Genomic DNA, 23,235 nt, shown 5'->3' on the forward strand with positions numbered 1-23,235 from the left:
TCAGTTGGCCCAATTAAAGAAATAAATTCCTAAGTCTATGAGAGATTTTGTGGCTAGGTTTGATAAAATTGTCCATAAAATTCTTACAAATCAGAAGCCTTCAGATGACAATCTGAAATGTTTCTTCATTAATTCCATGCCTTCATAAATAAGCTTCTTAATTCCGAGACAAAGAGTAGCAACTCTAGCCAATGTCAAAATAACGGTTGTTGAGTTAGAGGACGACTTAATTACTATTGGAAAATGGAAGAGAGAAGTTCAAGTAGCGGGTATCCAACTCTCTACTTCTTCAGACCCTGTACTACAAAGATTAATGAATGATGTCATAGCTCTCAAAAGATAATTTCCAAAGGCTATTTCTTCCTATCCACAACCTTATCAAGATATTCCAAGAAGAATTACTAATCAAAACAAGGCCTTACAATTGCCTCCAGCTCAGCAGAGATTGGCAATTGAAGCTCCACCACCTAAAGGTATCATGTGTGTTTTCCACCTAACTGATGATCATGATGGTAATTCTTGCCCATAATGGTGCAACATGCACAAATGATGAATACAAGAGGAGTAATAAGTGAGATTGGTCAAGAAGAAGAAATCTTCAAGCAACCTGGAGACTCTGAAATACACTTCCTGGAGTACGAATCAGATTCAGAAAGAGAAGGAGATATATTGGTGACCCTTGAAGATCCTTCTGGTGCAATCCTTACTAGGAATCAACGTCAACCTAAAAAATGCACGTAATCCAACATTTCCTAAAACCCTAGCCAAAGGTAAAGAACTTGTGAACCAAAACTTTGAAAGTGGTTCAAGAGTTCAAGAGGTTCAAGTACTAAAGTGCCCCTATCCCGATACTTCTTTTGATATTGTTGAATTTTTTAAGACTTCCAAAATTCAAATTTCCCCTGTTGAGTACCTTAGGTGGAACCCTAAAGAGTTGGATAAGTTAGTCAAATATGTATAGGGGGAAACCTCTCAGTTGCAACCTAATCAGTCATTGTTGGCCAGTCTTGAGTCCTCACAGGTTAGGAAGTGTACTGAACCTACAAAATCATCTAAAACTATTCCAAAGGTTTTAGCTAATGAAACAGATGAACTGCCTTTAGCATTAGATCAAAAGCCTGGACCTTTCTACATATCTTTGTTTATTAATGGTTATAAACTCAATAATTGTATCATTGATTCAGGGGCATCATTTAACATTATGCCTTCCGCAGTTGCCAAAGAATTAGGTCTTTACCTCACCAAAACTTTTGGGAAGTGTTATTCAATAGACTCAAAGCAGGTCCCTTTGTTAGGCCAAATCAAGGATGCTCAAGTTGCCCTAGCAGTACATCCTAGTAAAAGAGTGAAATTGACTGTTCTGGTAGTCGATATCCTTGCAAGTTATGGTATGCTGCTAAGTAGAACTTTTGTAAAGATATGGGAGGAGAAATCAAGATGGATTGGTCTCAAGAATTAATTCCCATGGGTAAACAAAAAATTGCCCTTCAACCAGAGCCAAAATCCAAATATACAATTTTTCCTTCTAAGGACCCAAAATCCCAAATATTGTATCAAGAATGTGATTTTGGAAATTATTTTCTTTTCTCTGATGGCATGAAGGAGACACCAAAGGATGTAGAGGAAATTTGTCACCTCAAGGATGATAAACCCAAGAGGACAAACCGATCCTCCAATACCTCACTTATACTGGTGCTAGTAAACAATGTAATTTTCCAATATTTTGATTGGTTAGCGAACAAAATGTATTAAACAAATGATAGATGTGAACAAAAAATGCTTTTAAATATATAAATAATAACCAATAACAATCATATTTGAGCATATAAATAAAAAATTATGAAACTCACAAGTCAATTTTATAAAAAAAAATTAGGTTTTTTGTGAATTAGACCTCTAAATTTATGTAATTTAAGTGTATAAGTGATGTATTTCATAAATGATTACAAATGTGAATTAATTAAATGCATACAAATTATATATTTAAAAAAAATCAAAATAATGGAAGCACTATGTTGGGTTCACCAAAAATGTAATGTGTGGAAATAGGTTCACAAGTTTATGCATGTAAAGTAGGAACTAGACCTAGTTTCGCAATGGTTACAATTAAGGATAGGGGTGAATCCACTTGGCTCAATAAAAAATCTAATTGAAAAGGATTGAGAACAATGTGGATTTGAGTCTCCTTGTTTGATTTGAAAATGAACTATGGAAAGATGTGAATTGAATGCAAGATCTAGGGTTAAAGGTATAAAATTGACAAGGATGAGCATGCACAAGTAGTTTCATATTTGACATGTATACATAAGTACAAATAGATAAAATTAGGAAGCTGAGAGGAACATGTGTTTGCAATCTAGGCCTAAAATTATGGGACAATACTTGGAGCGACCTTGTCCCTAGAGTGTTAAAGATGTGGGCAATAGTTATATTTCTAGAATCAAAATGTAGTCTTAAATGTTTCTCTAAAGTTTTGCCAAAAAGTTGTCAAACATAGGTGTGTTGGGTGATCTCATCCTCCAAATTTTGCCTCTACAAAAGCTAGATCTAATTGTCTCTATCTACTTTTCTTGAATCTACAACTACGTCTTCTGAACCTGTCACCTGCATACAATGGATGAAAAATTGTGTTGTTGGTAGGGATTTGCTTAGGTCAAACCCCGAGTTTAACCTAGTTAACCTTATAATTGAATTGAAGTGTAGAGTGTTCCTTTAAAAAGTCATAGAATAGATCTGAATTGAAATGTTGAAATTGGAACGTTATGCCTTGATGAATCTTTCTTTGAAGTCTTCATGCAAAGGTTGATGTTGTTATGTAGGATGTATTCATAATATCTTTATCATGGATGCCATATTGAATGCTTGAAATCTAAATACTTGACCTCTTCTTCACTACCTTGATAATGCTTGATTGGTTGCTCACTTGAATTTGCTTGATAGGAATTGAATTCAGAACTTAAATCATGTGGAGAGGATGTCTTAACTGAGGGGGTAAGGCTTGTTTTTATACCTCACCTCATGAAACATGTTTGAAATTTGAAGAAGGCCAACATGGGAAGGAAATTCTAGCCCGTATTCTTTTTATCGTTGTAGGGTCCAAAATTGGGCCCCTTTGAATTGGACAAGGGCGCTCGAGGTGCCATTATCTAACCTATCAAGACTGAACAAAGGACCATTGACCAAGTGATATGTGAAGATTGCAATTTGAAGCTGGAGTGAGAAAAATCAAACATGATCAAAGCACAAAATGCCACAATGCTAAGTGAGGCCTAAGTGAAGATAAAATTGTATAGGGATACAATTTGCGATGCAATACTACAATATCAAGATAAAATGAAAGTACGATGTGAGAAATATGATCAACATAGTCACACACATGGAGCATGCAAAACACAAAGGGTATGGCATCTAGGACTAGTAAGATTTGTAAAACTTACTAGTAACCATCTCAAAAGCTCAAAGCATGACATTTAGAACTAGTAGAATCTTCATGTTCTTACTAGGATTCATGTTAAAAACACACAAAGCATGGCCTATAGGATTAGTAAGATCCTCATATACTTATTAGGAGGAATTTTTGCAAGGAGTCACAAGGCTAGAAAGTTGTGTTATGTTATGATATCTTCACACTAATAGAGATTACAAGTCTGAATAAAACTCTATGTTTGATGGGTAGTCTTGGATAGGATATTGAAAAGGTTGTTGCAATAGGAAAAACAAGTTCATGGTGTGTGCATTTAGTGAAATGCATAGAGGAATGTATTCTCCCTCCTTAAAGTGATTGTGTATGCCAACCAACAACAATTTATTTAAGGTAGTATGCATTCAAAGACAAGCATACTGTAACAATGAAATTCCCCCACACATAGGTAGGTCAAGGTGACACTCACATACAAAACAAGAGCACATAAGGGATCCACATATATGGGGTTAGTATGCGCATAAGTTAAGTAATCTATATCAATATGATTGTTTTGAATTTATACCATCCCAAAAATAAAATGGAACTACAAGTACAAAGGAGGAAGAGCCCATAAGAAGGGACAAAGGGTCCTTTTAGGTCAACATGGAAGAGACCAAAAAGCTTCACTCTTTGCATCATACCCAATAGATAATACAAAATTGTATTTATGATATAAGATTCATACAACAAATAGAATAATTAAGATACAAATAAAGGAATGTCACAACAAGATCAATCTCTTTGTATCCTTGTGCCAATGGATCATCAAGGGTCATCCAAAGAGAACCTATCAAACAAAAGACATGCCAAGAAAAATATTACAATAATAGAAATTCTCGAATTGACAAATATTACATTAAATATGAAACCCTTAGCATGAAGTCTCGCAAAAGTATTGATGTTTCTTGGAAGATGCTAATGCATTCCTTCATCATGAAGAAACACATTATGATTGATCTTGAAGATGTATTCTTGAATGCTTCTTGCTCATTGAATGTAGATTTGTGCTCAATTGACCCAAATATATGCTTGATCAAATGCTCATAGGATATATTAAGAAGACTTAGAGTTTAAGTGGGAGGAGTTGTATTTATATCAAAATTTAACATTTTTGAATTTAATTTTTGGGGAGTGTCGACATCGGATAGCAATTTCCTACTACTTACAAAGCTAACGTTTATATTTTAAATTTTGGGGCCGAATCGCCTAACAGGGGCATTGGGCTCCTTGGCCCTTGCAATTCGAGCTTAGAAAATGGTTGTGAATAGAGGAACACACCAAGTTAATGAAAATGGTCCCAAAATTGAACATAATCAAACATAAATTAAGTACACATTAGGCATAGGCACCAAAGTGGGTCCAAACTAAGTGTGAAATAGTAAAGGGGTACAATTCAGTACACTACACCTTCAAAATATTTTTCCTCTCCATTTCAGCCCTTTCCTCAAACTTAATCATTATTTTTTTTGAATTTTTCCCTTATCACATCCTATCACTCTAGCCACTTTCAAATTACCTAAAACAACCATTATTGTCTTATTTGACCTTGTAGCTACCAAAATTTCCTTTCTCACTCACAAAATTTTACTTATCTAAAGGGTGCAATTTTTTTCCAAGTTCACTAGTAGATAATGAATGTTGGTGTAAATAGTATCATTTCATATATATTTAATAGTTAACCACTTCCCAATATGACCTATTAACATTGACTTAAGTTTACTTAGAGGTCATTTTGAGATGCATCTCACCTCATGTGGTTGAGACATGTGTACTCACCTAGTGAGACACCTCTAACAAAAGCTTATGCCAAGTTTCCTATACACTTGTCAAGTTTGTTCATAAGTGTCATCTATATGTAGGGGTAGTTAGTCATTGTTTTCTACCTTCTCCCTTTAGTTTCTTGCCTACATAAGCAAGCCTTCTATGTACATTTGAATCAACTCTTGCATAATATTATTTGGGTTGGTTTTTCTCGTTGTTTGTGGAAGCAATTTTAGTTTTTGCTTGAATATTTTGAGAACACTAACATGGTATCAGAGAAATCAAGCAAAACCCTTCCCCTATTTTGAGCTAATTACCCACCTAGCCTAATCAAGAGTTCCAAATAGAGTCATATTTTAGTTCATTGCTGGTTAGATATATATTATGTTAATATTCCATTATAAATTCTACCATATATTCATTGATAAAATTTACGATCCTTTTTGAAAGAAAATTCACATTTGAATCAACACATTAGAATGTGCAAGAATAATTGAGAGAGTAGAAGCTAAAGTTTGATATGTCGTGAGTCATGCATGGAAGAGTACCATTCCATTATAATGAAGTGATCACCATCCCACACCATTAATACCATCTACTTTTTAAACTTGGACACTTCTACATTGAATCTTTGATCATTAAACCTATAAGGCCTCCTTACAACCAATATTACAAATTGTTAATCTTTATTAGTGCTATAGCCTAGACTAAAAGGCTTGATTTATAGATAATGACCTTTGTTTTTCTACTTGTCCTTTTGAAACCATTATTTTTGGGTTACATCATACTAAGGGCCTTGACATTTATATTCCAAAGCAACACATAGCTGATTCAAATGTTCCTCACACTAGTATAAATAGTTCTGTTAGACCTAACTATGTTGCTCCCCTTCCCATACCTCATCCCTAGCGTAAACCTACACATATACCTAAGCCTCATCATAATTCTCAACCTCTTCTCTAAACCCAACCACAACCCAAACCCCAAAACAACCCTCAAAGGCTTAAGGCTAAAACAAAAGGACCTCCTCCACCTAGAATCATATTATGATTCGTCTTCCTTCCACACCGCCTCCCTTACTTTTCACTCCCAAAATTACTCTTCTATAACCTTCCACCTACCAAAATCATCCTCCCCTTAACCAAAACTCTCTAAGTAGTATTTTCTATAAATTATCTTACCATCCTTATGACCAAAACACAAGATTGTTACTTTTGATGGACTCTTAGTCACTAGGCTTTCTTTTCTCACCCTCATAGTTTCCTTTTAATACTATTATAACAAAACACATAGTTGTTTCTAAGGAATCACATATTGTTGTTCCTAACCTATCTAGTTCTTACTACCATGCCTTTTCTTGCAATGGTTGATTCATTTCTCCTCTCTTTTAAAGACATGATATTTCTTTTTACTACATACATGCCTTCTATTTATAGAAAGAAGTGAAATTATGTTTCAAATTTAAAGTATTTTGTACATAACTTGTGATAAATCATAAACGAAAAATGAAAATAATCTTAAGAGATGTAGACCATAAGATAAGATATATGTCGAGAAACCTTTGTGAGGAAAAAACCACACTCAAAAAGATCCAAAGCTTGTGCTAATCCTTAAAATGGGTTACATTAAGACAACTTCTCTCTTTGAATTCTTAAATAACAATTCATTATTACTACACCACATAAAATATCTTGGCCAACTTCCTAGACCAAGCTCCAACTAATAGTTCAGAATCATAAGATGAAACCATGTGATGATTTTGGAAACCATGTACAAGCCCAATAGAGGTATGCTGCCCAAATTGATTGGACTCAAAACACAATGCTTTATTCCTTACACATTGCTATTATTAGAACATAAAATATTTTACTACCTAAAACTTGGGCATCCAATTTGTCCTTATTCTTCCATACAATAGATGTTTCATGATAAGTTTTCTACACTATCCTCATGTTAGTCATGATTTGAATGAAACCTCCCTCTAACATGCTCTCACACGTAATAGTAGTCTATCATATGTAAATCCTATGGAGACTAGTCAAGATGCTCTTACACAGGTGAAATTGAAGATGATTGCCCAATTAAGTGTTGGGTCACATCACCTTAGATAGGTTGATAGGTATTACTTAAGAAAAAATGGGAAATAAGAACATGTCTATTTTGCAACAAAAAGATGATGTAGATTAAATGTCAAGTTACATTATGGAGTGCAAAATGTATATTGATGTCTCTATCAAGTATAAAGCAACTTGAAAACATACAACCTAATAACCTTACGAAAAGACAAAACTAACAAAAGAACAATTTTGTTAATCAAAACCCATAAAAAAATTAAACATAGAAAGGCTTCAATTTTTTTAGAGAACTTTTAAACATCCTTTATAGCTCATTGTTTTTTTATATTGAAGGAATGCAAATAATTACAATAAAAGATAGTCAAAAGATTGTCAAAGAAAGGAGAACATAGCAACCATTACTAGACACCCAAATAACTCTAGATATGTAGCCAATATAAACAACAACTACAAAAGGTACATAGCTATTACAAACAACCAATACAATGGTAAAACAACTCTAGTTTTGTAGCAAATACAAAAGACACTCAGCGATTACAAACAACCACTACATAATTAGAACAAACTAGAATTGCAGCCACAAAATAACTCTTGGAATGATAAAATCAAACTTGAAGAGTGCTCCTTAGGCCTTGGGCAATAGTGACCTTCCTTGTGTTGAGAAAAGTGCTAGCTTGAAGTTTGATTCTCTGAATTTGGAAGTCGATCTGTAAGTTCTTCTCAGCGTTAGCTTGTAGTTGAAAAAAATAGATGTCAGACAATAAAAAATGTTTGAATAAAGCCTAAGATATGCACCTTCCAAATGAACAGTTAGTTAAATTTGAATCTCCAAATATGAAACAAAATAATACGCTGACACCCTTTATAACTCATTTAGTAGGACTCTTCATTGGGTGAAATCTCTCTTTGCCTTTCAAAAATGAATTTCATCCCCATTTGAGAAAACAACGTCAAAGCAACATACCCTTCAAGATCGTGTGAAAATGACCTTATCCAAACGTCAATAAAATGAAAAATAAAAAATGAAAAATAAAGAAACAATTACATTACAAATTTTTGATTTTGAAAATTCTCTAGTTCCATTTGCTTTTTCAACGATCACAGTTTGCGGTTTCAACGATCACATCTATGCTGACATGTTTTCATCAAAAAAATTCTCTAGTTCCGTTTGCTTTTTTCAACGATCATATACCCATGTTATTTACTCCCTCGATCACAACTCGGAGTTCATTTATGGCTTTCACCCTCTTCCTGGTTCTCCACAGCCCACGTACCACAAATATCCACACCACAAATGGTGACAAATGCAATTCAGTTACTCTTCACATGCATTTACCCAGGGAAAACCTATTGTGGTGCGATCATTCCATTGTCCTCTGTCTTCCCACATTTTGATCCTCCCTAGAAAAGACTAACACTATTGTAAGTTGGGCGCATGCTCAACTCCGCACTGCTCAGACCCACAATAGCATACAAGCTTCCTTGGCTCCTTCATACCTGTGGGCATTCCGGTTTTGCTAAACAGAGACCAATGGAAGGTAATACTTTGATATGGTTTAGAAAGGGGCTGAGAATCCATGACAATCCTGCTCTGGAATATGCATGCCAGAATGCTAAAAATGTATACCCTGTGTTTGTTTTGGATCCATGGTTTTTGGAACCCGACCCCAGTGCTCCTTCTCTTGGGTCTACTCGCGTGGGTATCAATAGAATTCGGTTTTTATTAGAGTGCCTTGATGATTTAGATGGTAATCTCAAAAGAAGAGGATCTCGTCTGCTCCTGTTTAAGGGAAACCCAACTGATGTCATTCCACAGCTTTTGGAACAAGTAAGTTTACATGGTGATCAACTTTTGAAGTTCAAATCAGCAATGCGGAAATGCATTTTGTTTTGAGTGATGTCATTATTTATTTTCCAGTTTATATTACTTTACACCGAAGAATATTATTCTTAATTCTCCATGTTTTAAATTTTATCTATAAATAGTTTCTTGGTACTTTTCTGCGCTTCAGAGTTCTATTTGCTTTTTAGCTGTGCAATTTATAGTTGAGGTTATGGACAGCCTTTTAAGGTTTTTGGGTTAGCTTAAACCAAACTTCTATGATTTCTAAAAATTTATCACTCTCAAATATATCTTCTGATTATTGCACCATAATCTGGCATCATGTCCGCTAGAGTTTTAGGCTTTCCTATTGTGGCGAGAGGGATATAAACATGGGTGATGCTCTTTTGAAGTCCCTATCACCGATAGTCACAACTGTTTGGATAAAAGGACTTAATTCATAATGGTTTCTTTGCTTCCGAATTTTGTCACAAGGTGAAGAGCTAAAGTACTTTTCATGGTTTCAGATATCAGGATCTCAAGAACATGGGTACAGATAGTGTTCATTTTGAACATATTATCGCTTGATCACATGCGTGTTGCAGTCTACCTGGAAAGCAAGTTTTTATAATTGTTAAGAAATTTTGTCTGGTCTGAGAATGGTAGTTTTAAGAGTTGAAGGTCCATAGAGTCACTACTTGTAGGCACATCACAGCATCTACTCTAACAGTGAAGCCACTTAAGTCTCATTTAAAAATTCCCGCCCGGCAAGCACTATGTGAGGTAAACAGTCAGTGCCCAATTTTTGCAGGGTAATGTAAGCTCTACTTTTGGGAAGAGAACCATTTCATCTGGTAACTGGGGTAAATTGGAAATATATTATCACACAGATCGTATTGAATTTGCATTCAGCGTACTCAGTTGGCAATATTGGATTTAAAACAAAAAATACGAGAATGAAGGCCTTTCAGCCTATTCAACAGGTTCAGGGGTATGGAAGTACCACCGTTACGTTACCTCTTGCTTAACTCTTTAGAGTTAGGGGTACGGAAGCACCTCCGTCAGTCAGCCCTGATTAACCCAGAATGGATCTTTTGGCTGCTTGGCCTCCTTGTATGTAACGTATCATCCCCTCGACAACAGGATGTCTGATTGTTCGAAGTTCTATAGATCCTATTTATTCTATTTCATGCAGATTTAAGAATATATAGCAGATTGAATACTAATTTAGAAATATACATGTACAGACTTAATACTGTTTAGAAATGCAGTCTTAATACTGATCGAAATGCAGACGTAATGCTGGTTAGAAACGCAGACTCAATGCTGATTACAAATGCAGATTTAATACTGATTGGAAATCGTAGATTTAAAGAGTGTCATTCTAAGATCCATACAAGTATTATTTACATATAAAGCATCATGATCCTTAGTACACAACATACCACCAAAATAATAAAATACTCAGATTGCTGAATGGATGATATCTATGTTTCAGACTTAAGGTACGGAATGCCTTCTATCTCTTTTCCAGATACTTCCATCTATATCCCTCTGCATTGTTGGATATTGTCCTTAATATCTTCCCATCGGTGGTGTCTCCTCCAAATGGAACCTGTTTGTAAAGCATGTGCTACTTGGTCATCGGATTTCTTTTCATAGCTAATCTGTCCCTTCAAGATGTTGTTAGTCGTGCTAACTAATGGTAATCTGCTGTCTTGAATTAAAGAGTGGAATCGCACATCATTGGGGAAAGAAATCGCATATCTTAGGGAGTGATCAACTAACCAATGTCAGATTTCATTCTATAGTTCTGTCCTTCAAGTAGTCGATAGTAATCGTGCTCACTGATTGATGAAATTGTTATTCATGGTGCCGGGTAAGAGCAGACAATGGATTCGCTGTAGGGGGCATGACAGAATTCCATGTGAAGATCAATAAGAGGCTTCTTGCCTTGAAGGTTAGCAAGGGGGGACTTACTATGCTTTTTACATCCAGCATGTTGTCTCTAATAGTCAAGACACAATGCAATTTCCATGCGGGGTCCTCGTCCATCCCCAAGCGTCTCTAGTTTGAAAGGGGTGAAAGTGCAGTTTCAAAATTTCCTTGTCCATCTTTCCTTTGTTGTGGGTGGGTGTACATTTGTTGTAGCACTAGTGGTGGGTGTCTTACATCCTTTTTGGCACCTTCCTTTTATGGAAATTCTTTGTAAATAGTTTAAGAGAGGTCGTTGTTTAACTAAAGCTCACCCTCTCCATCATTAACAATATGCCTGGATTTGCCAGATTCTATTAAGGCCAAATAGTTGTCCTTCATCACAAGATACTTCTCTGTTGCCAAAATCCTAGCAATTAACGTTTGCTTCTTCGGCTCTCTTGATCTCCTTATCGCCACTAATCACATTCTTTGGATTTGCTATTCCCTTGTTAGAACTAGCATGACCATTGTATGTATGTGCACTTCCTTCACAAGGACAAGATACTTTATTTTTCATTGATAGTGCTTCATCAAGAAAGAGTTCCATCTAAACATAAGGATCATCATCTAATATTTGGCCGGCTAGATTGAAAACAGATTTGTCTACTACAGAGGATTTTGTTCTCATATTTTGCTAGGGGGTCCATTTATCCTCTACTAGCAAACTCTTCACAAGCTCTATGTTTGAATTCTCCACAATGGAGAAAATCAAGCATAGCTACTTTACAAACAATGGCCTATCTAAGGAGTCTCACCTGTCATTCCTCATTAATTCCTTGTGGCTCCCATTAGTTGATGCCTCACTTCTTTGTGCCAAATAGCAGTTGCCATCCTTGCATACAAAGGTCCACAATAAAAGAGAGCCTTATAATATTTTTGGTGAATGATATAATCTCCTTTCTTTTCTTTATAAATGGGAAAGCTATGCTATCATTTTGTTGTATAGGTGAGGAAATTATCAATTTTTAGAGTTTCTTGATAGTGGCTTTTCCTTAAGCAGTAAGTTCTCCAATTGTAGCTATTCATTTGTTGAGGTGCATGAGACACTTGAAAAAGCCTTTAAATCTGCTCTTATGTTAGCTAGTATGCCTGCAGGTTTGTTTGCTTCCCAAAAGCTATGTAGGAAGGAGTTAGTGTTCAAGGAACAGGCTACCCTTTGTGTCTCCTAAAGAATATAATTTGATTCCAGTTGACAGTTTATTCTTTGATCATTGCCTTGATCATCGGTAAATAATCACCTTCAAAAATAATGCTTGAGATATTGTGAAAATGTTCTAGCTTAGGCCTTTAATAAGCACTAAAGCTTCTACTTGATCATTAGAGCACAAGTCTACATGCAGTGCCGGGAACATAAAATTTTACCCTCTTTGCTAGTGACTTGACTTCTAATCCCATCTTTACTGGGATTCCCTCGAATGGCACCATAGAAATTGATTTACAATAACCCCTTAGAGGAGCAGACCATTGAGAGTTTCTCTTCCTATCCGAGGTTTTGTGTTTCCAATGGGAGATGATCATATTGAAAGATTATTTATAATTTTATACCACATTTTTAGGACATTTCAAATTTATCCTTGCTTGATTTGCATGGTGAATACTGGGAGTTTATAATTATTGTCCTTAATACTGATATAACAATGTTATAAGTGGTTAGATGCAAGGAATAAAATCAAATGTAGTCCATGTAATATGCTCTGTGGTATAGCTTTTTTGGCTTATTTGTTGTCCTTAGTAAATACTATCAAGTCCTACCAAAAAATTTACCTCACGCAGAGCAAACCATCTTGGTCTGTTGTTACAGTTGTGATAGCATGTGTAAGATCTATCTATATTAATGGTTGTATTTTGCAAGGAAAACTTTCATTGAAAAATTCATAAATTCAAGCAAACGATCGCACAGTTAAATAATAAGACAGATAAACAAGTATGCATTCCTCCATGCCCATAAGTGCAACAAAGACATGAGATTCTGCAGAGCTTCAGTTCCAAGAAACTCTTCAAATTACTTTCAAAGGGATTGAAATTATTCCTCATTTGCCATTTGGTAACAATAATCACCCAAATTCTCCCTCCTCTCCGTGTTTCATGCAGTGTACTGATAGTTCAGTGTAATGGCCCCAACTCAAATCAAAATGATTAGCAGCAGATTGGTTGTCCTTTACTTGGATTACCCAAGAGGAAAAAGGAGGAAGAGCATCATTGGGTAAGATATGGAACCTTTGGCTTGCTCGAAATTCTATTCTTCTGTTGTGTACACGTCTTTTAATGCAACTTAAGAGAACTTAAGTTATTTTAAGTCATGGGTATGCCTTTTTAGGCAACTAAAGTGACTCTAAGCCAAAGGACTTAAGTTGTCCCCTTTTTATGTACTTAAAGTGACTTTTTTAAAACATGTGACAAATTGCCAAAAAAGGGTGTACATCTGTTAGGAGCTGATAAGAGCATATTTTAGGGTTTTATTTTGGGCCATTGGATGAAGAGATGGAATTTCAAAGGTGGAGATTAATTCATCTTTTTAGGAGTTGTTATATAACTCCCTAGGGTTCATTTTGAGCTCATTATGTGATGAAGATTTTTGTTTATTGCTGCTGCATCTTGGCTTGAGGATTGAAATCCTTAAGTATCCCTTATTTCGGTGAGACATATGGGCTCTCCATAGTTAGAAGAGTGTGTTTCGGTGGAAGAACTTTGGATTGTGAAACCCTAGTGCATTATTATTTTTGGGCTGTAAGCATTCATTAGGTTTGGAGACTGTTGATGCGCTATTTAGGAAATCTCTAACACAGAATAAAATACTAAGTATTCTATACTCTCTTGAACAAAGAAACCTCATATGCTAAATAATTTGATCAAATGAGACAACTCCAAGGTTTACAATGCAAAAAATCGACTTTAAGTTGTGGATAGACTTAGTGATGTATGATGTGATATTGCTGGAATCACAAAGGGACTTACGTTTATGAACACTACCGGGATGTGGAATCTATGGTAACTCACTTGGAAAATAAAAGATAAAAAAGATAAAGGGTTGGAAAATCTAATCTAATTCTAAGGACAATGACAATAAACGATGATGCTTTGATAGACAGATTGCATAAAATTTGAATTCTAGGATTTGGAAATCAACTTAAATCTTCAATCTGGATTAGGAAGATTGTTCCAAGTTTAAGAACAAATCAAGAATTATTTAAGGATTTGAAATAATATCATCAAAACTTGAATCCATGAAATCTCAAAAACAATCTTCCATCTCACAAAAGCTTTGCATTCTTAATTGAAATCCATAAATCAGGAATTCCATGACAAGAATCCCATTATACATCATAAACTAGGGAATCCCAAAAAATTTCCAACCACGAATCTTGAACTCCACTCTCAAATGAGGATTTTGACTTGGATTTCCAAAATTCGAAACAGTACTTAGCATTTTTCACAATTCACCCGACCTGACCATACCTATTTGACTCAAGACTCCCTATCCTAGACTGACAAGACATATCCCTCTCATAAGCAAAAGGCTAAAACTGTCACCAAGCTATGACAACTAAACAAAAGCACTAAGATAACCAGTGAAAAAGACGGGTCCCCATTTGCAATGAGGCGATGTGTGAAAACGTCACAACAGAGACCAGTTTGGAAGAGAATCTCAGTGCGGAAGATTTAGATCTGGAATCATCTACAGCTGCAAACCATCAATTTCTGAGCACTTTGTAGATAGCTACTGAGAAGCACATTAAACAGACCTAGCATTGACCATTCTGGGAGCCTAGAGCCACTTTGAGGGTCAGCTAGGGTTTGGAAATCATTCTGATCCGGAGTTATTTTTGGCATTAAAATCTGCATATTTATCTCTTCTTTTTTCTCAGAAGTTTAAGGAAAAACATTGTCTTTCAGTTTTGAAAATTCTGGGCAGTAATGAGGGTTTTTGTTGTATTTTCCTAAGCTCAGAAATAATCTGATATCGATATCTTTTAGCTGCACAAATCAGATCTGAATTCTGATTAGAATTCTGGGTTTGAAATGAAAATATTTATATGCAATTAATTTCCAGATTTTGTACTCTAGTTTGCAGAAATTTTTTTGTTTTCTCTTAGCACCCCTATTTTGGGATATCACATTCAGTCTGCAACAAAGGATTTTTCTAACAAATAGGTATTGACACAAGCTTAGTGCAATCGTCTAAGGTATACTCAAGGATTTTCAGACTATCACCATCAAACGTTGACACCATCCAAGTTGATACTTGTCAAGGGACGCATAATAGTTGAAGTTAAGCCTACTCAAATTTCTAGTCGACCACACAAGGCACACTTACCAGCGGAAAGAGACTAGTGGTATGGATTAAGGATTCCACACAAATATATTCAACAAATCTTTCACTCAATCTAATAAACATGAACACAAATTCTAATCTAAAATTCTAATCTAACGTGGAGGAATTGAGAACCATGAATGCAAAGACAACATTTGAAGAGCAAAATCACCAACAATTGAACAATGATTTAGATTTAAGTAGCTACAACATATACCAACAATTCTACAAAAACTCTCTCTTACAAAATGGATGGCCAAGATTAAAACTAAATCAAGGGCCAAGATCATGCCAACAAAACCCTAGAATTGCCCTAATTAGGGTTTACATAAAAAATGGTGCCACCAACATATGGCCCAATAAAAAGATACCTAGTTATCAAATAGGGAATCGGGAATCTTCTAGAAGATTCCTCCCTACATCTCTCTCTCTCTCCTAGCAAACTCCAAGAATCTAGCCAATATAGAATCTAACTCCTCCATGGAAATGCTAGGTAAGGTATCTTGTTGCAAATCAATCATGTCCAATGAATCCAAGCAAGCGTCCAAAGTGTTCTCCCAATCTGGCATGAGCTTTTGCGAACTATGAACATGAATCAACAAAGAGACCAAATCATCTATTTGACTCTTCTTCAAAGAGTCCAACTGACAAAAATACATAAGTTTCATCTTGTCTCTTAATTTGGCTAAGTGTAAACCACTAGCATCACTAACATCAACACCCAACAACTCCTCAATTGAGGCAAGGATCTTCATCTGAATGTCCTGAATCAATCCTTCCATCTCTGTACAACTCAATTGGGCATTCTCATAAGTTGATTTCTTCAGGGCTAATGAACAATACCAGCCATGGAAATCGTATCTGTCTCCACTGTGCACAATGTTCTCGCTGATCAACGTGGACTTAGGAATCCTCTTCAAAGCTCTGAGGTGTGGAATAGTCTTCTCCTGAATAGGCCGAAATTCTTCCCAAACTCCCTCCAAATACTGGATTCTAAACATGAGCCTGTTGTCCTATCATATGCCTGGACAAATTGAGTAAGGAAATCATCTGCCTGTTTTCTTGTACTCTCAATCCACTTCTCCACCTCCGAGAGTGCATCTCTTGCTGCCACATAGTGTGAATGTAGTCCATGATCAACCACAATAGGGGAAATAAGGGTGGGATTCTCACGCCGTATCCCCCCAATATACTCTCTAAGTCTGATTTTCTCTTCTCTGTACTTTTCCTTCTCTTCAATTTCTCTATCTAATCTTGCACTGATCGCTCTAAGGTTATCACCAACCTCTTGAAACTCTTGCTCTCTTGTAGTACGACCAAGGGCAACTGAAGTAATCTTGAAATCCATAGGAGTAGCAATGTCCGTTGTCACACCTCCAATAGGAATAGCCACCTGCGCAATCCGCATTCCTGTCTCATCTCTAGCTACGTGCAACAAAATCTCAGCTCTCTTGGGTTCTTTCTCCTTATTGCTCCTAGCTAGGTAGTCATCAATGTTATCAATAGGCTGTACGTCTATCATTTTCTTACTTTTTTTCCATACTTTTCATCAGCTAATCAGGAATAGCGACCATCTTCATACCATCATCAAGACACATCTCAATCAAGTCCTCTCAGTGCCGAGATAACATCATTATCATCATCAGGATTACTCCTGGTCAAATCATATATCTCATTTCCCAAACTAACCTCCAAAAGGACAGTAGGGGATCCCGACTGATCATCATTCTCATTTGGTGGAGCAGATATCACTGTGGCATGTAACTCCTGAATATTCTTTGGTAGTATCACTGTGTTGGAACATTGCTGGGTTTCCTTATTCTGTTTTGTTATTTCAATTTTCTTAATTGATGAGACACTGAGAGGTGGTGAAGGAATGATAGTCTTTTGTTTCTTCTTCTTGACCTCCTCAATCTTCTTCCCTCTGGCCTTGACTCCTCCTGGCGTGTTTTTCCTTCTCTTGGGAGCTTGACTCTCTTCATCTACATGAATCCTGACATCACTGATAGTCCTCTGATCATCTTCGGAAGTAGATTCTTCCAAGTTCATCTTTTCATAAGTGAAGGAAACACCCATATCAACTAACTTATTCATCTGAATATCTACCCATGTACAGGAGAAACTCAAGACCTCTCTCATCAATACATTCAAATCAATCTCTTCTGATTCTGACCAATTAGGCAATAAGATTGCCTTCTTCATTTCATTTACATACTGTGGATGCGTATGATCCCTATCATCTAACACCTGATTAGGAATGAGGACAAGTCCACACTTCCTCATGAAATCCATTGACATTCTGGACCACATTTGTCTCTTTACTGCCTGCTTGTCCACTAGGTTGGACCACATTTGTCTCTTTACTTCTCTCCCCTGATCCTTCCAACTTTCTTATTTGGATCAAATCTTTCTCTTTCCGTGAAGGTTGCAAATCGATAGAATGCAAGCTCCTCACTCGCAATGCTGGCAGCTAAGGCAGACTGGCAAACCTCCAACATCTTCCCAACTGAAATAGGGAATGTCATCCCTGTCCTATGCTTCTCTCTCTGAATGGAATCAAACTCTAGAAGTTGTCTCACCACTTCCAACAAGATCATTTTGTCGGAAGGATACCTAGGAAGCCTGCAGGGTTCGGATTGAAACCCATGAATCCTAAGGTACGTGAAAATGGGAAACTGAATATACCACAATCCATATTTCTCTATTAGCTCTATTGTCTCCTTGGACAACCTCCTGTGGATTCCGCCTTGTAGCATTCGCGTGATGTACATTGTGAATACGTCATTCACTCTCTTATAGTCTTCAATTCTATACATGTTCAGCTGGGGATAACTCATGACTCTTGAATTGTCCTTGTCCATTCCCGACTTCACCTCTGCATATCAATCCTTTGTATGAAACAAACCGTGCAAGCAGGTATACCAAGTAGGAAGTCATGGCGAATGACTTGGACCGCTCAACATTCCTCAGCTGAAAACATAGTTTTAAGACTCGTGGACTCGGCACGGACTCACCACGAACTTGCGAGTCCATGGGACTCGCCAAGGACTCACGAGGCAAGTCCTGGCGAGTCCATCTGAAAGACTCGCGAGTCCTTTGCAAGGACTCGTGCGTCTTTGCTTGGACTCGCGAGTCTTTGATATGGACTCGCGTAGTCCAGAAAACACACCATTCAAGCAATAAAACTCAGTTTTTAAAATTTTTTTCCCCTCATTTGGCATTTTTGCTTGGTTATAACAGGTTTGTAGGGTTTGAAGGAGGAGAGGAAAGAAGATAAAATCAGAAAAATTGAGCTATATCAGGAGAAATACAAAGAGGAAGATGTAGTCCTCTCTTTAGTTTGTTCATTATTGTTTTTCACATTTGGAGTTGGACATATCATTATATGTAATTTTATAAACTTATGCTGCTATTATACATTTTAGAGTTGAAACTATGAGTATGAATGATGAAATTTCAAATATTGCGTGTTCATAGATCATATGACATGTGTATTGTTTCAATTATGGCTCTTATGTTCTCTAAATGCATTAATTTCTTTATGTTTTTTGTAAAACTACGGTTTTTTTTTTGCCGAGTCTTTCACGAGTCTTTCATGAATCCGAGTCCGAGTTCAAATTTTTGGTTTGTTGAGTCCGTGGCGAGTCTGAGTTTTAAAACTTTGGCTGAAAGTCCAGATTGTCACTTATGATTCTAGACCAATTTATCAACGTCCCTCTAAGACAATCCTGGATGAAGTAGAACATCCATCCATCGTATATTGTACCCTGCGACATCCCCATCACTCTGTTAAGCAGGAATACTAAGTCACTATATTCCTCTTTGAAGTCTGTGCACATGAGTGTCTTGGGAGCCTTGGAATGATGAAGCCTAGGCTTGATCATCCACTCTTTGTTTATTATATTCTTACACGCATCCATCTTCTTCGTTTACCGCTCTTCATATTCATCCTTAGTTGTATTCTTCATATCTGCTCCGCGTGGGATTCCAAACACTTCGGCAATTGCATCCTCAACAAGGTAGGCAATGACAACGCCCTTAGGAGTCTTGATCATTCGCGAGCGAGGATCATAACATTGTGTACACTCCAGGAGAAGCTCACTACATTGTATGGACTGTGGAAATCCAATGGCTTGAAAAATACCACTCTTCATAACGTTTACATATGCTAAGGAAAAAATCTGATTTCCGACTCCGAACATCCGCTGTCGCATCAGGTTCAGGCTTAGGAAATGCATGTTGGTATCCGTAATCTCCTTCCATTTGGATGACATCTTGGATTCTGGATAGAATCCAGTCTCTAGTATCTTCTGTTGTTCTCTTCTTTCCTTAAATCCGGACTTTGACATACCTGTACAAAGCTTGAAGTTAGAACTTAGGAAAAATATAATATTCTTAATAGAATTTCTGACTTCTTAATGATTTTAGGCTAATTAGGGTATGAAGTTAGAACTTAAGAAAAATATAATATTCTTAATAGAATTTCTGACTTCTTAATGATTTTAGGCTAATTAGGGTATGAAGTTAGGAAAATAGTCCACACTCTAGGTAGATCTTAACAATTTAAAATACAAAATGTGACAAGATTAGGGTACGAAACCCTCATGAAATCAACACCTCCTTATACTTAGAAATTTCGTGCAAATCATAGTGCAAAGGAGTATACCGGATCAAGAGTGACTAGGGAAAGGTGTGAAAGGTTGTGTTTTCACAAAAAATTATGTCTGAAGACACCTTCCGCAGTCAACAATGGAGATCGCAATTCTGAAGACAACCTGCAACTAAATAAATTAACCTCTCAAAACAAGTTGCAATCATTAAAAAATATGCACAAACTTGATAAAAATCAGTCTTGATGACGAAAATAATCAATCTTGGGAGCATAGGTATGGCCGGTAAAAGATAAGTTTCTGAGGACAAGCAGCCAATAACACAGTTGCAGACCTGAGACAGCCTTCCAATGGTCTGAAAATGATCCCAAAATGCCTCAAAAATGTCTCTAAATGCAAATCTCTATAGCTGTGGTTGGCTGGGCAATAAAAGTTAGGTCTGAAAATTGATGGACAGCCAACAATGGAGGTCGAACTAGCTGGAGCAATGGTGTCAAAATTCAGATCTGCAGTAACCTCAGCAAGTAGGAACAATGGCAGCCACCAAGTGTGAAGGGATCCACCAAAATATGGCATCAAACTAAAATCGAAATTTTCCAGCTATGGCGTCACCTCACACAAGTCTGAAAATGTCATCAATGGCCTTCAAATCTGTCAACTTAGGTCTGAGAACAGCAAGCAAGAATGGCGGCATCAACAAAAATCACCCAAGTTGGAGAAAGAAACTCCAAACACAAAAAATCGCCCTCCTTAGCAAAATCGCTACCTCACCAAAAATGGTGAACTTCACCAAAAATCGTGGCACTTGATCAACAATGGCAGCAACCAAATCATGTCGTCTAGTTGGAAAATGGAATGGCAATGGGAAAAAAATGGCAACAAGAAGAGTCTTCAACCAATCACTTTTCTTGAACACTTGCTCCAAAATCGCCAACTATGGAGAAAATCGCCCTTTGCACAAACACACTTGGCAAACTCAAATAATAAAATAATGTTGGACTCATCCCTTTAAACTTGCTTTCATCATCAAATCTCACCACACAAGCAATGTGGGATAAAACACTTGTTCTTATACTTGCTTGGGTAAAACTGATTTGCTTCTAGAAGATTGAAAACATTAAATGCTTATTGCAAATCATTTTTTAAATAATTATCGCCTTTTATTAAAAAACAATTAAATGGGGCTCATTATTTAAAATATTTCAATTTAAATCCAAAATGGGCCAATTGGGAAAATCGATGGTAAGGATAAAAATCCTCACAAAAATCACTTTAAAAATCATCAAATATCCCCTTAGGGGAAAATCGATATAAGTTAGGATGAAAATCCGGACTCAAAATTATCAAACGTGCATAAAAATGGGGCTAGGGAAAAATCGATCTCAGTGTGGAATGAAAAATTCCACTTAAAATTAAGTCATCTCACAAAAATACCCCTCTGGTGGAAAAACAACCTCAGTTTGGATGAAAATCCGGACTCAAAAAATCATGAAAAGTACTCTTAGTGGAAAATCAATGTGAGTCTGGATGAAAATCCGAACAAAAATCCTCAAAACTTGTCACAAAAGACCTGGTGGAAAATCGACCCAGGTGTGAAATGAATGCAAATGTCATCCGCAACCTTGTCCATATCTCCTTGGTGGAAAAACGTGGGTAGTCAGGATAAATCTTGACACTTAGTCAAAATTTAGTGCTTCCAGGGGAAAAATGACCCTAGAATGGATTCATAGTGGTGGAAAAATGGAGCAAGCATGGATTTCAGGGGAAATCCATGTCCAGTTTGGATTCTGAGAGGGGAAAACCATGAGTAGTCAGGAATATGAGGGGAAAAGCACCTCTAGTATGAAATTTTGACCTTTTAACCCTTAGAATATGGATTTTACTTCGGAAAATGATGATTTTTCCACTCAGAATCATTTAGAAACTTCAAAACTTAATAAAACTCAAGTGGACTTAGGCAAGTTCATCAGAAATTGGAGCGTAACACAAGGGAATTCATCGGAACAAAGTGCGAAATCAACTTGAATAATTCTCTAGGAGTGAAACAACTCCAAAAGGTCTGAAAACACCTTAGCACTTAAAATCACCAATGAGGACATTTAAAAACACATTAACGCTCCAAAAGGGTCAACACTTAGTGTTGCCGGGAATAATCATTATGTTATGTTGTCATATTATGTTTATGTTGTCATTGGTAATAATGAATTACGGCGGTCAGTTAGTTAGCCGACGGGTAGGTAGTTGGAGTCGCAACGGTTGTGTCGCACCCCTTCGACTGTTATATATTGCACTACCTTTCCTTCTTAGTAAGGGATCATCATGTTAGTCGTGTCAGATGTAATGTTATAAGCACTTGATGTACATGGACTGTTGAATTAATATAGAGACTGATTATTTAATATATTTCCATTATGTTCTGTGCATTTACTTTCTGCATTTAATCGTCACCCGAGAGGGCAAACATTTGGCATAGTTGCCTAGACGTACTCGGGAACGGAAGACGCGAATGGCGTACGGACACGATGGGCCTACCCATTGGTGAGGTAAACCCAGAGGCCGACAACGCCCGAACAGAACTTTACACAGGAGAAGACAGCGCAATGAGAGAATTCTCAATTCTGCTCCGGTAGCCATCAAACCTACGTCCGACGAGAGGTGGAAATCCCACCAAGTGCTGTGTGGACAGCGTTGGAGGTGCGGGATGGCACCAGACTAAGAAGGAATTGAACCTTGAATCTTCTATATTCAAATAAAAGTGTCATTGACACGAGTTGTATCTGAGGAAATGTATTGGGAATTATGGAAATGTATGGCAATTAATGCCCAATCTATTGAATAAAGATAGAAATAAAAAAGCAGAAACGAACGAGTGGGAGGCCGCGCAGAGGGCCTTGATTTTGGAGCAGCGAGTAGAACGGAGACGGAGGTTGAGGCAACTTGCCGAAGGACGACTTGTCGAAGGGTGGCCCGAAGGGAACCACGGAGGTGTCACGAAGGGTGCAGAGGCTGATGGAAATTTCTACGCGTCGCCAGAACACCGTAGGGCGCGGAGCCATTAAGAGTTTTTGGAGGAAACGAGGTTACGACGGAATCTAGTTGAGGAGACTCGGGATCAGTTTAGAAACTTATCCCTTACACCACAGAGTGAGGATCACCAAGGAGAGCCAGGAGTGGGTGCGGGCGACAACGGAGGGGAGGACAACTGTACGGGTGTA

The 23,235-nt window shown here is 37.0% G+C and overlaps 1 protein-coding gene across 2 annotated transcripts in view; it reads left to right on the forward strand.

The window, feature by feature from the left end:
• The first annotated feature begins 8,408 nt into the window (after window positions 1-8,408).
• The window catches only part of LOC131048139 ((6-4)DNA photolyase), a 162,133-nt gene continuing 147,306 nt past the window's right edge, over window positions 8,409-23,235 (forward strand). For both annotated transcript variants that reach the window (XM_057982015.2, XM_057982022.2), the window contains exon 1: window positions 8,409-9,127. In XM_057982015.2, the coding sequence (XP_057837998.1) occupies window positions 8,735-9,127 (393 nt within the window). In that variant the 5' untranslated portion in view covers window positions 8,409-8,734. The remainder of the gene's footprint in view (window positions 9,128-23,235) is intronic.

The sequence above is a fragment of the Cryptomeria japonica genome, chromosome 7 (assembly GCF_030272615.1).
Source record: "Cryptomeria japonica chromosome 7, Sugi_1.0, whole genome shotgun sequence".
Taxonomy (NCBI): Eukaryota; Viridiplantae; Streptophyta; class Pinopsida; order Cupressales; family Cupressaceae; genus Cryptomeria; species Cryptomeria japonica.